General features: G+C 34.7%; 2 protein-coding genes across 2 annotated transcripts; both read right to left on the bottom strand.

The window, feature by feature from the left end:
- Window positions 1-3,819: 3,819 nt before the first annotated feature.
- LOC120348387 (uncharacterized) lies at window positions 3,820-7,539 on the bottom strand. The gene is made up of 5 exons (XM_039418500.2): window positions 6,885-7,539; window positions 6,210-6,305; window positions 5,552-5,986; window positions 4,685-4,867; window positions 3,820-4,490 (listed from the first exon to the last, which is right to left on the bottom strand). Exons 1-5 carry the CDS (start codon window positions 6,987-6,989, stop codon window positions 4,065-4,067), a joined length of 1,245 nt encoding a protein of 414 aa, XP_039274434.2. The 5' UTR covers window positions 6,990-7,539; the 3' UTR covers window positions 3,820-4,064.
- Window positions 7,540-9,742: 2,203 nt separating this feature from the next.
- On the bottom strand, window positions 9,743-14,045 carry LOC120343985 (uncharacterized). The gene is made up of 8 exons (XM_039413054.2): window positions 13,819-14,045; window positions 13,466-13,591; window positions 12,972-13,105; window positions 12,429-12,617; window positions 12,105-12,180; window positions 11,736-11,798; window positions 11,283-11,352; window positions 9,743-10,040 (listed from the first exon to the last, which is right to left on the bottom strand). Exons 1-8 carry the CDS (start codon window positions 13,930-13,932, stop codon window positions 9,958-9,960), a joined length of 855 nt encoding a protein of 284 aa, XP_039268988.1. The 5' UTR covers window positions 13,933-14,045; the 3' UTR covers window positions 9,743-9,957.
- Window positions 14,046-14,172: the final 127 nt, after the last annotated feature.

Below are 14,172 nucleotides of genomic sequence, written 5' to 3'. Positions count from 1 at the left end.
GATCTTAAGATCGGTAAGTATATTGATAGGTATTTGTCTGTATGTATGTCTGTCTGTCTGTCTGTCTGTCTGTCTGTCGGTGTGTCTGTTAGATGAACGCGATATCTCGCGAATGCGAGGTTGAATCTGCTCCAAATTTTGCATGTGCATTCATCTTATCTCGGACCAGAAACCTATTGATTTTGGGCGAATCATGTCGTATAATTAGCGAGTTATCAATCAATTATTGATATAGTGATCTAGATTTTTGTAAAGCGAGAGAATTTTGAGACCCGCCGAGTGTGTGTGTGCGATGCGCAGTGCGCAAGTTACAAGAGCGGATGAATCGAAACTGCAGTTTCTGTTTTGGGGGATCCCCTAACTATCGATCGATAAGTCTTCGGTTTCCAACCGATATTCTCGTGTTATTTCTTGTTTAACAAAGGTTTAGTTGGTTTCTAAAAGTTAAGTCACGTTCACAGAAAAGAAATAATACCTTTTTTACAGCTAGAATTTAATTTAAAATAGATGAACAAACTGCTTGAGTGTTGTTTTTACCGAACGAAAACAAATTAATTCAATCCGATTTTTTATTTCAATTGTTCGTCATTTTAAATCATATAGATTTGTGGAATAAAATATATTATTTGTCATCAGGCAAATGAATTTACACGGAAATAGTCTATACGAGGTACATCACACCATGCCCCTTTTAGCCAGCAATATTGAAGTTCCATGCACAGTCAAAAGTAGGAAACGAGATTATTATAATTCATAAACGATTTCATGGAAATCAGTGGAAAATCAGGTGCTGTAGTTTAGTTAGATGACGGAGCGATCCGTTCCTCACATTACCTGTCATTCTGATACTGTACTTATTACATACAGCCATACACTTTATTGCTGAATTTATTCTTTATTTGAAGTGACAAATAAAATAATTCTGACTCTCTATAAAAATATGCATGTGTTACGTAACAAACCTGAAAAAATTGCCCATGAAGAATTTTCTGATAAATGGAGGAAGGCATTTTTATTTAATTATTCGATATGAAAAAATACTTCTATTTACCGTGACATATTAAAGAATCAAAGTTCGTGCAGTTTACTCCATTTAACAGCACCGCATGCAGTTTACTCCATATATATAACAGCAATGCATATAACATTCAGCTGTGATATTATATTTTGAGTTTTTTCAGTTTAATATGATGAGATTCTGTTTGATTTCAAAAATACGTTGGAATCAAATAGTTACGGAAGAACAGTCAAATGATTTCAATAATAGGGCTGGGCATTTCGAATCGACTTGTGAATTATTCGACTGTCGTAATCATACCGAATCCGACGTTCGGCGGCAAACGTGTAGTTTACCATTTGAGTGAAGTAATTGAAGTGCAGTAATTGAAGTGCAGACGTTGCCGGCGACTCGTTTAATTCCGAGATGAATTGTTTAAAATTCCCTCTCGTCTCAGTCTCTCAGATGAGGCTGCAACTGAGTTGAAAATGGTTGATCTTTATTAGGAAAAGGAACATTGAGTTATGGAAAAGCATGCCGATGGGAAATACCCCAATGTTAAACGAGTTGCGCTTAGGATATTGTCAATGTTTGGGTCAACATACGTCGCAATGAGAAGTGGCTTGTAAATTTTTGTCATAATCATGTTGGTCGGTGACATTTACAATAAACTAGCATCCTAGCAGAGCTGAAAACAAGTATATTTGATGTTCATGCGTGTTCTTGTTTATAATGTGGCTCTTCGTGGAAATAAAGTTGCCTACGAAATGCGGCTCTCGGTCTCTGAACGGTTGGCCACCCCTGCTCTATAGTGTCTCCATTTTTTTCTTTTCTTATTGAAACTCAATTTTGTACATTATTGTCAAGGACGCTTTTCAAATAGCTATGTTATCGAGTGATGAGGTACTACTGGGATATATAATGGCTCTAGATCAGTCTAATTGAGCATTGTCTATCAAGGTGACTATCGGTGAATTGATCCGATCTTTATTAAAATTTTACTACTAAAATAATATCTCGTATATAGTAATTCCGTGTCGAATCTGTACTTGTAATACACACCAGACCGACAATTACGTCGTTTTTACCGCAAAGATGATTGAAATATCCTGATTTCATATTTATTCTAAAAGGTGTTTAAAAAATACTTTTAAGTGTTAGGTTTCCCACAGAAATCTTAATTCAATCTATGGAGTTTGGCCAAACAATTTTACTTCTTTTGAAAAAAAATACTTAATAGTATATTGGAAATTGCGAAAAAAATATTGAAATGTATGCACGGAATGTTGTTGCAGTACCAGACTAATCTCGCACAAATGACCTTTGTACTACCACAGGCAACAAGGAAATACACATATTGTTTCTTTCAAACATATTAGATCATTCAGAAGTTTTAAAAAAATATTCTGACACAACAAGCAAAGACACACGCGCTAGTAATGATTAATGAATAAGATACCGAAATGAAATCAATTTCGGTTTCATTTTTTCAAATTTGTTTTGTAACAGTTGTCCTGAAACTTTTGACATTGCTAACAATTGACAATAAAACTAATATCTAACACGTACGCACATTGTTTAATCCCTGGTATCTAACGACTTTAAAAACTGTTGACTTAAAGATGTCATGAAAAATAACAAATTTAACGTAATATATTAGGTAAAAATGAGTTAACATTCTAAAGCTTTCCGATACTCGGCGAACCAATCCTATATAACTCAGTAGCAAACTCTAATTAAAAAAAACAGGTACTCTGAATTTGTCATAATTTTTAAAAAGCCATAAGCTACCACATAGGCACACACATTATCGAGTATTATTTATTATACACCGTTTCATCTCATATTAGTGGTACAAGAATTATTTCGAGAACCTTATTAGGCCAATATTTTAATAACATTACAATGGTCCCAAAGTGTAGTATTCGTAATATGATAATGAACTTGAATATAACCCATACTGCATTCCGGCAACTGGAAGTACATTTTTATCGTATAGATATCCCACGTCAATTCAAGTTGTTGAAGTACCTGTGTAATCTCAATTACATTTGTAATAAGAAGAATTGACAGGCTGACACAGATCCTGAAGTAAAATGACATAGTTTTTGCTAGGTTTTTGTTTGGTCAAATGGTGACAATTGCGAGCACGCTAGGATTTGGTCAAAATCAAACTGTGACAATGGCGAGCACGGCGACGGATTTGGATAAAATTATTGAATGCAGCTCTGAAGGTTTGGTCGCTGAAACTAATTCCATCTCAGAATCGTGTACCGAAAGCGTTAATTTCAGCAACGGTGTTTCAAGTGCCTCGGCACAGTTTTTGAGATATATACTGAGTCATCACGTGTTTGGATCTATAGATATTTGAAAATAAACTTGATGTGTTTTCAGCAGTCCACAAACAATGTAAATGACTTTCAAAAAAGTGCGGCTTGGAAAACAAATTATACAGGTTTGAAGGCTTACAGAATTCTGAAATAAAATGCATCTAGATGTCAGTTGAAAGTAGAAGCGGCAGAGATTTTCGGTTCTTCTTTTTGTGATTTCATACATGAATTTCGTTAAATCAAGTACCGCCAATCGCCACAGTGTCTAAAACGAGTGATACATGTGCAAAACTCAAAATAGTTTGTTGCCTGTTTGTTGCACCTTGTTTGAAATGCGCCGATTCCTGTAGTCTAGGAGTTAATGTTCTTTTGCGTGTGCTTTTCTTTAAATTTAATGCTCTTTCCGTCATATTGTAAATTGTAAAATATTATTTCTTTATTTAAAAATTCATTGCCAAATACCAATTATTATTCCCGATTCCAGTATTGTGTCTGGATTTAGAAATAAATACAATTAAATATGAGTACGCAGCTGTTACTTTTAGAAATACAGCCATCACCCAAATTTATTAACAACTTATAACACTGAACAGTATATTTGTACGGAAGGGAAGCTGTGCTGACATTAATAAAATAAATTTTAATAAATCAAAACATTATAACAAGCAATTAATTACATCATATGAACCGTTTGAATATAAGCATTTAAATATCATCCTTCGCAAAACATTTATATGTTACTTCGTAAAGACTAAACGAAAATGTTTCCCTTGTTTGCCGCCGTTCATCTCATGCGATTCTCTCCACCTTGATTCATCCTTAGTTCTTGGTCGAAGTGGAGTTGGTGTTGGAGCCATCGAGTGAACTTTCGGCTCCAGGCCTGTTAAGTTTGGCGTGCGACGCCGAGCGCTAACGTTGCCTGAGTTTTGGGGCGATGACAATAATGGCGGATAACTAGTTTTGTTATGCGATGGAAAACTTGATACCGGGGTTACCATCATCATATCACGGTCTTGCAGAATGTCCGAATGTGGTTGTTGGTGACTACTGCTACCAACGAAAACTGGATGAAAGTTCGCAAATACACGATTAAAATTTCCTTCTCTATTCTTTATTTCATTTCGTAGCCACTCGTTTTCTCTTCGCAATTTTTCTACGTCTTTCTAGATTGAAAATGACACATATCATAATGAGTTTTAAGGTACACTAGTAAACAGACCTATTGCTTTATATGCATTGTCCCTTAATCTGGTAAAAGGTAAAATATATGTTCGTCATACATATACCTTTATTAATCCTTTCGAATCAATAATTATCGCTGGTAATAAAATTGATTAGTTTATTATCAATCACCAACCCAGAATTTTCTCTCATCTTTGTCATAATTTTCTGAATCTTTGAGTTCCGCATCCAAACGAGAATCTTTTGAACCTTCTTTCGTTTTCTTATTCAGTTCTCTTTTCAATACCTTAACTTCTTCCTCGTAAGATTTCAATTTCTTCGCTAGTTCTTGAGAAAATCTTTTCTTTTCTTCAACTGCCTATTAATAGGAAATTGTTATACGACTGTTATCAATGTTTATATTGTATAATTAGAAAATAGTAGGAAACGCGTTGTTTTCTTATTAGCAACTGCAACTTTTGTGGACTAGCCGTTTTAGTTTTTGACATAATTTCATTACAGGAAAAACGTTGAGTCTTCATTTCTACCAAACACAAAATACATGAATCGATTATATCAACTTTGTTTGAGGTCCAATTTAATGCTCCAGGTTTTATACCCAACTTGTGGATAATCTGCTTGGTATATATATCAGAATTAGCAATGGAATCAATTGTGACGAGAAAAGAAAATGATAATGATATTGATTTATTGCATCTTTATTCGTGACACAATGTTTTCTTTTCGTGTCATGGTAGTATTTCAAGTCGTTTCGAATACCAAAAACGTGTCGAGGACCCTAATTCTTTTCACATTCCGATTTTTGCAACGATGTGATTCGGATTCAGTACAAGGGGAAATAGGCTGAGAATGCGTTTGTAAAATACCGATTATGGCTTTGGGTGGGAATTACAACCATAAACAAACCGGAGAACCCGTTTCGTTATGAAGTAAACCCCTATAAAGAGAAAAGATAGTGGCAAAACTTTCTTATATGAATGAGATTGTATATATAAATTATAAACCAGGCATGCTCGTGATCTGAACATCACGGGCTTAATACCTTTAGCATTTTTTCCGTATGTAACTTGTTTCGTCTTTCTGTATCATGTGCTAACTCTAGTTGTTTTTTCAAATCTTCCGTGTGCTTTGAATTCGAAATATATCGTGACTCTAGTTCGGTATAACTGTGCCACATTTTCTGGAATTCTTTTTCTTTTTCCTCAAGAATTTTGCTTTTTTTCTGTAAATCCCCTGTGACTCCAGTAGAGCCATGCTTTAATATTTCGAGATCTTTATGTGCTTGCGTCAACAAGTCACGTAAATGAGTACTTTCTTTTTTTTCTTCATGTAAATCATTTTTCAGAGAATCCATTCTTTCTTGCGCTTCGCGGAGGAGATTAGAAATATTTAACGAGACTTCGTCAGACTCCTTTTTTCTTTTTCTTTCCGATTCTCTGAGTTGATATTCCAGTCTTTCAATTTTGCTTCTCGCGTCCTTAATGTATGAAATGACAATTTTGATTTTAGCCTTCAAAAAATATTCACCTTCTGCTGGGTAAAGACAGACCAAGAAAGTTGACGCGTTATTAAAGAAATATCTAATTATAAGAGAATTATTCGAATAGGCATCCATTGGACACTAAAATGTTTTTCATTATACTGAATGGGTGTTTGAAATTTTGCCAATATTCGATCTGCACCATGTCAATTTAGAATACCTGTATGACCGCTGTTATCTCTTGTTCGTAAGCATCTCGCAATTCATCTAATTCAACTTCTCTTTCATGATTTCTTGTGAAAAGCATGTGAACAACCTGTAGTGACAATAGGTTTAGTAATTTCAGGCATCCTGTGGTGAACGCTCACTCATACAACGGGTACCATTCTCGTGAAGCTTCGCTTACCGAACAAAAGTTAACGATCTTATTTCAAACACATGGCCATACATGTACTGTATATGTACATCACTCGAATGGGCGTATATATCACTTGTCTGTAAATAAATATGGCATTGGTTGTATATGTGATTGGCTGTATGCGTATATGAGTTGGTTCTATAGTTACATCACGTTACCAACCCCATTGAATGAAACTGTTACTTATGAGATGACAATCATGCGATGATTTTGCATGCTAATGCAACGGGTGGAATTTTACCGTGTGTTCCATCTTCTGATGAAAACATTCCAAATTAAATACTTGATCCATCAACAAGATGAACAACAACAACATAATGATAGCAAAACGATTATTATGTACATTCCGTGTCCAATTACTGTATACTTTGAAAGTTTCCATAAAACAAGAAAAACACTGAGACGTTCATAAGTGCTTATGTGTGAAAAAATACCTGTCCAATTATTCAGAAAATGTATATGTGGTGTTTTACATACCTGAGTCAGTTCTGCTACTTTTTTAGACATTTTATAGCCATAACAGCCTTTTGCGAACCCAATTTTAACGGGTGATTGATCCGCATTTATTGATTTGGCTTCCATTGTATTTTTTTCTGTAGTCAGACACAAATGACCAGAAAAACTATTAATGACGGTATCGAAATTCCGTTTTTATTTGCACTTGATTTCGATTCTGTTTATTAAAAGTGTGATTTACATTAGACCCGTTTATAGCACAATAGGACTATAATTTTTTTGATGCTGAATTTTTGGCAATTTGTTAAAATCTTGGTATAAGTTCTGAGATAAATTCAACCTCCTGAACTTTAGATCAAATTATTGCTAGATTAGCTTGCCTAAATGGTGATTTATTCTCCGTTCCTATCTTGTCCCATTTGTGAATAGTACTGAAAACTACCGAATAATACAGTAATCCACAAGCATGGATCTTACGCCAGTATTGCCATGTCATCAAATCATTTACGAACAAATAAGGTGAACTTGAAATGGAATCTAGGTTCATATACTGCTGCTCATGACTAATCTATGTATCGGTAACCCCAATAGCTCACAGGTTTATTTTAATAAAATTGACAAATATTTAAATCCACCCTAAACAACGGAGTCAGAACACGCTTAGCTCAATCGTAGCTAACAATACTAAATGAATTGTGTCTAGAATACCTCTCGTTCTCGAGTTACCTTGTATCGCTATTCTGTATTGTTTACTTTGTATTCACAAAACGTAGACTCTCTTGTTTTGAGAAGTGTAATTCCTATTCCTTTGCCAAATACATAGTATTTTCAAAGAGATTGAGGGTATATCCTAAATTCGCCATCCATTTGCTTTTCAATTTAAGTATTAATATGAACAGAGATTAAATTCATACAAATTGTATATATTCTCAACAGCTAAAAAATCACGTTGCAATATGTGTATATCAAAAACTTCCTCGCGCAGTATCAAAGTTTCCCAGTCCCAACTTGAGCATGCTTAGTGATATTAGCCTAGAAATTAGAGGGAGATACCTCACGACCGAAATGTGATCCCATTTTCGAAAATTCTTGTTTTTTTCTTGCCCGGTTCTAATGGAATCCATTTCACAGTGCGAGGTACAGTACTATAATATTGTTTACTACTAGGATTCACTATTCCAGATGTACAATTTTTTAACATAGAATGAAGGTATCGAGAACATCGATCAATGCCGATACCTAGATGCCTTACTATACTACTAATATTATGAAACTTTTACGCACATAACAATATATCTCATATTTTTGCCTCTTTTTATTCGTTATATCGTTTGATGAAATTTTTAATTTTAGTTTGTGTGGGTAGTTAAAATATATATATATACTTAATGTCAGTACTGGAATTAGCTTTTGTCATTGGTACAATTTATGCTGGGTGATAGGAGTAAACAGTGATGGGATTCGAAATTTGTATATCTTTTGTATTGAATAACAGGTTTTCTTCATTCCAGAAAACCACGTCGAACAGGTTCGCTGATCATCACCACATTTCAGGAACGGGTTCCCCCAAGCCCATGCGAACTCACTGAATCTCACGAAAGGGTTTGCTATTTGTCATCCGGTACAAGCTGTGATCATTTCCGCTCACAGTTATATGTATTACTGCGTAATATTTCATGGGCATTTGCATTAATTATGATAGGTTCTACGTGTGAACGAACAGTCGCTTTCATTCATTTTCGAAGTTACGAGCTCATTCTAGTACCCACACAATCAGATATTTTCGTTCAACGCCATTATGTCCTAGCTCTATTGCTAAACTTTAATTCTTCAAGGGCTAGGAAAATTCTTACTTGGGGCATAGCGATTCACCAAACCAGACAGTGCACGGCATAGAAAAATCCAATTTGGTCGTCTATCTATTCTATATTATAGTAAAGAAAATAGTCCAAAACATTTCAGAAAATGTTGATCTTTGTAATTGTTTGTTTTAGATCAAACCGAGAAGCATACTCGATCTTCGTTTGTCAGAAGCAATTCTAGATGGTGCGATACAAGTCACGAATGAATCGTCAAAATATAGGATCTCATCATAATTTAAAAACATTGCCCAAAATATGCGGAACCTAGAAACCTATTTCAGTTGAATTTGATAAAATATATAGTTTTTAACTCTTGTTAATTTCCTGATGATGACCTCGGCATATTCAATTTAATACTTTCACAAACTAGTGAAAACAAGGTTCTGTAAAATATATGCTGTCGGCGATATAATTTCGTAATTCGACTATTCCCCTATTGAAACATTTTGGGTTATCGAGTAATCGTAACTTATTTGTTTGATCTTTATACGAAGAAGTGAGTGCTGTTAACAAAGCCTAATTTGTGTAGAACATCAGTCTTCCTCGTACGGAGTGCGCCGCCGATGAATATAACTTGAGCAATATACTGTTCCGTTTAATCTCTTGCCGATGCAAAATAAGATCAACCATAAAATATGATGTCCTTGCTCGCCCCAGAGACATGGATTGTAAGTGTATAAAGTATAATGTAAAATATTGAATTTTCTCAAAGAGAATGTTTGAATCGAATTCGGTTGTTATTTTTACTTTCTTAAGTTTTCTGAATGTTCACATCGGAATTACTGTCTCTTGGGACACGAATCTAATTTTGATGATTAGAAGTAACACTTTGTGACATTACGTCTTAGAAATGTCTTGTTGCTACGCTGTGAATAACAGATAATGTGAGCTATCACTATAAAAACAAAGATGATTTTTAACCGACCTACTAAAAGTAATTTTCTCTTAAAATCTTCTACGATATCACAATAAAAAGACTAACAAACTTTCCCCATAGTCTTAACTTATTAGACGGTATCCAATGAGTTTTACTCCTTTGTTTCATTTTCAATACCCAAAAATATCTCAAAAATAAAAAGCAGATTAAGCAGGATAAAGTGGATTCCACAAATATTACGTTTCGTCATATAAAGGAGTCATGCACATAGAAATGATGAAGTTATACAACTAAACAGAAATAGAAAGTCACATGTATTCCTAAACGTTACTGATTTGAAATGCCCATGGATGCTCTAAAAATCACCGATGCCCTGGAGTGTGTGGTCCATTTCCTCAGAAACCTGCTTTATTTTCATTTTCTCCAAGTATAGATTGTCTGTAAAGTGAAAGCACAAACCACATTTAGAATCGATGTTTTCGACGAAAGTCGACACATTTTATCAACATATTTTGGCATATCTTATTTTCTTTACTCATATATTACAAATTATCTCGTAATTTGTATGCGGAAAGGGGTAATTTCTAAGTCCAGAAACGATTATATTTGGTTTAGAACTTTATTTTGATTCACATATCAGCTCGAACACAAAACACTGATGGGTGTTTGGCTGATAAAGGGCACTGTAATGTTGGAATGTTCCACATCTCGGGTTCAGATCCCATGCACCCTTACTCGGGGTTCAATAAATGAGGAAGGCAATGCAGAACTGGAAAGATTCCAACCTTTCCCATAAATTGCAGCTCCTCACATATAGCTTGATATCAGTGGCCAATTGGTCGATCAGTGGGCGATCGATTCCGTCGGTCCAAAGCAATCTTTCACTTCACGCGGATTGGATACGCCTTATCCAACAAAAATATTCCAGTCGTACCAACGTTATAATATATATTTTACGTTTAAGTGTATTTTAATAGCGTGCATTCTCTTTAGTCGGCTGAAGGAATGTTATTGGAGTGCTTATATTAATATTTAGAACGAATCCGTAAATGCCTTTATTAATCATTCGATATAGTTCCACTTTTATACAGTAGTATTCATATTTTCAAATCATCATTTTATCGGGACGCTTATTCTTTCCAATTTATGAAAAGAAAAATGTGTTCTTTTGCTAATACGCGTGTACATATATGGTTCGAGAAACAAAATATGTAGCTCCGTTGATCTGGAACTACTTTTACTCATGACTTGGTTATTTCGTAAGCTTGCGCTCGGAGCACATCGAACGGCATAACTCGACGGTGACAGAAAACAGCTGCATCGTGACGTCATTTTGTAGAGAAAACCTTGTTGACTCGGTAAGAGAATATTTGTAGCGCGAACGTCAAATATTTGAAATGAACATGCGTGATGAACAAGGTAGTCTATCTAGTTTTAAAGTCCAGTCATCTATTAACATATGCTGCGATTTTGATTTGAACATGTCGTTATGCACCGGTTTACATTCACAATGTGTTTATGACTATTTAAAGGAGCAAACCCAACCGTGAGGAACAACGATTAAATATATGTGGCGACATTTTAACAGCGAAGACAGTGAAATCATAATATACCACCAATCACTCGATGGAGGCAAATAACTAGTTTATGATAGTATATATAAGCTAACACTTAATTTACCTTCGAGTTCGTCCACATTCTTTTCTAATTTTATGACGGTCTTCTCTGCGAATTCGGCTCTCGTTTCAGACTAATCATTGAACGAAAAAAAATAAGTTGTTTATCACACCAATGCTTAAACATACAGAATAATACCGGGTTATCCTAATTCTCAAGTTGAACTTTGAGGCAAGGTGCCTAATGGTCCCTCTCCTCAAAAAGGGGTTTTTGCATCGGTAAAACATATTTTATCAGCGTTATTATGAATTTAACAAGTAAATACAAAGTACACTTTGCTAAGTTTGGTGAGTCATAATAATAAATAAATTAGGCTCCACAAAAATGTACCAAACCCGTCAAAAAAAGGTTGCAAAACGGCTGTTTATCAAATAGCGAGGAATGTTTCATTATACATTCCTAAAAATTATTTTGTTATAAATACTAATGTACAAATATTTCATGAAAAAAACTTACGTCCTTAAGTTTGTCAGTGAGAGATTTGATGTCCTCTTCATATTTTGTTTCTTTCAGCGAGTACTGCATAATTAAATTAAAAATAGAGTTCAGACGAAGTATGAAATTACTTTCAATTATTTTATGTTGACAAGAATGAACTTCGTGTTAGTGAGAGCCACTAGATAAGCCTATTTTCTTATCGTCCATGTGACGTGTATAATATATATATTCATAGACAACAAAACCTTCAAATCCTGATAGTTCTTATGGGTATTTTCATTATCAGTATCTAATGTAAAGGGGTGAATGTGAAATCGAAAAATCAAAGGTTAAACTTTCAAATATGCTTAAGCTCTTGAAACGTATAATACAGGATTAAAGACAAACTTTTTCGGCGGCAGCTTCCAAAGATTTAAGGTTGTTTGTCACATTTTTCAGCTCCTCTTCAAGTTCGTTGCATTTTCTGCAAAATAAAACGGGAAACTCTATTTTTTCGCTCGATCCTAACCATCACGGTATGTATATGTCAAGCGCTAGGATATACAGTATGTAGTCTCTAGTAACTATCCCACATTTGTATAACCGAAACCAAACCCAAATAACTGTAGACATGACAAAAGCAAGAAAAAAACTAATAAAATTTTTAAGATCTATAATACTTCGGAATACTGGATTGAATAAAGACAAAAAATCAACAAGACCGATAATTACGTTTCTGAGATCTCTGCGCGCTCTTCAGCTCTTTCCAGGTCTGCTTCAACCATCACCAATTTTCTTGCAACTTCCTCGTATTTGCGGTCAGCATCTTCTGCGATATTTTTTGCTTCACGGAGTTGAATTTCCTGAAGTTCAAGCTTCTCTTCGTCTTTCAATGATCTGTTTTCAATGACTTTTCGGCCACTAAGCAAGAAAAAATTGTTAATTTAAAGTCACCACTGTGTTACGATAATAATGCTTGTTTTTCAAGAATAAAGAATGTACACTAAATAAGTTAAGATATTAATTTCAATTTATTGAATTTTCCTCGCTATATATATATTGATTTATCTGTGCATTTAAACAATGGCTTAGTCGATTTGATGAGTAAAAAACATAAATAACAGGGGATATATAATATACTATTGGTTGTTATCGCAACCAGTTACTCATGAAAATGGTGTAACCCATTGTGTACAGGCTGAAACGTGATGAAAAATACCGAAGAGGTTAATTTTGAAAACAGTGCACATTTTATATTTTGAACCATGTTCATACCGTTCACTCTCATCTGCTGATTTTTCAGCTTCTTCCAATTTTGAAAGCGATAAGGTCAATCTTTCTTGTGCTCTGTCCAATTCTTCCTCAACAAGCTGTATCCTTCGGTTCAAAGATGCCACATCTTGCTCTGCCTAAAAATACAGAATACCTTTAACCTACAATCCGTGTATCACTTAGCCAATGTAGTTTTCAGATTTAGAAGCCAAATACATATAATGCGTATTACTCGAGCTCCAAAAGCTGGACTCGCCAATCTAGAATTGGACAAAAATGTGTGCCGGTTCTCAATATATATTATATGTCATGTTTCTGAATCTTCGCATGTTTTTCAAGGTGCTCCATTTGTCAATTATTACAATTAACTGTTGAATGTGTTAAATGTTTATTAGATTTAGGTTACGTATTGAAAAACAGTCACCATTAAACTGAAATGATTTTTTAGGGAAAAGTGATAGAGGCTCAAATATAAAAATACTCAAAAAGATACTTACGTCTGCGGCTTTTTTGTCAGCTGTTTCCAAGCTTTCGTTTGCACATCTGAGTTTTTCTTGGACTTTGTCGAGTTCGTCTTCTGTGGTCTTTGTTCTTTTGTTCAAGAGATGTTGTTCTTCTTCAAGCTTAATGTTACATCACAATTTAGTCCACATTTTAGCATTGAATAATTCATAGAATACAGAATAACGACAAATATAATTGCATACTATACTCAAAATACCAAATCACACCTTTTTCAGAACTTTTGCGCGTACGCAGAAAATACGTTAGTTCTCTTAATTACGCACAATTATATGAGTGGGTCATAATGTGAAAAAATAGAAAGAAAACATTGGAACGTTTTTTTTACCCCTGAAACTTTGTCTTCCGCAGCCTTTTTATCTACTTCCGCTTGTTCTGCTCGATCGATAGCATTCTCCTTGTCCAACTTCAGCATTTGCATCTTCTTTTTGATGGCATCCATTTTGGATTTTGTTGAGTATACCTTGCTATCGTGCAAACGAAAACTAAACGATTGAGACGCTATCTAGCAGAGTTTCGCACAAATGGCAGAAGACACCTCTTATCGCTTCGTTATGGAGTATTGGTATGTTAATAAAGAAACGAAATATTACCATAAAGAAACAGCCGGCGTATCAAATCCCACGAGGGACTAACAAATATAACATCGTCACCAGACGCTCAGGGAACCTGGAATTTGTTA

The sequence above is a fragment of the Styela clava genome, chromosome 1 (genome assembly GCF_964204865.1).
Source record: "Styela clava chromosome 1, kaStyClav1.hap1.2, whole genome shotgun sequence".
NCBI classification, from domain to species: Eukaryota; Metazoa; Chordata; class Ascidiacea; order Stolidobranchia; family Styelidae; genus Styela; species Styela clava.
This window is presented reverse-complemented; position numbering and strand designations above follow the sequence as displayed.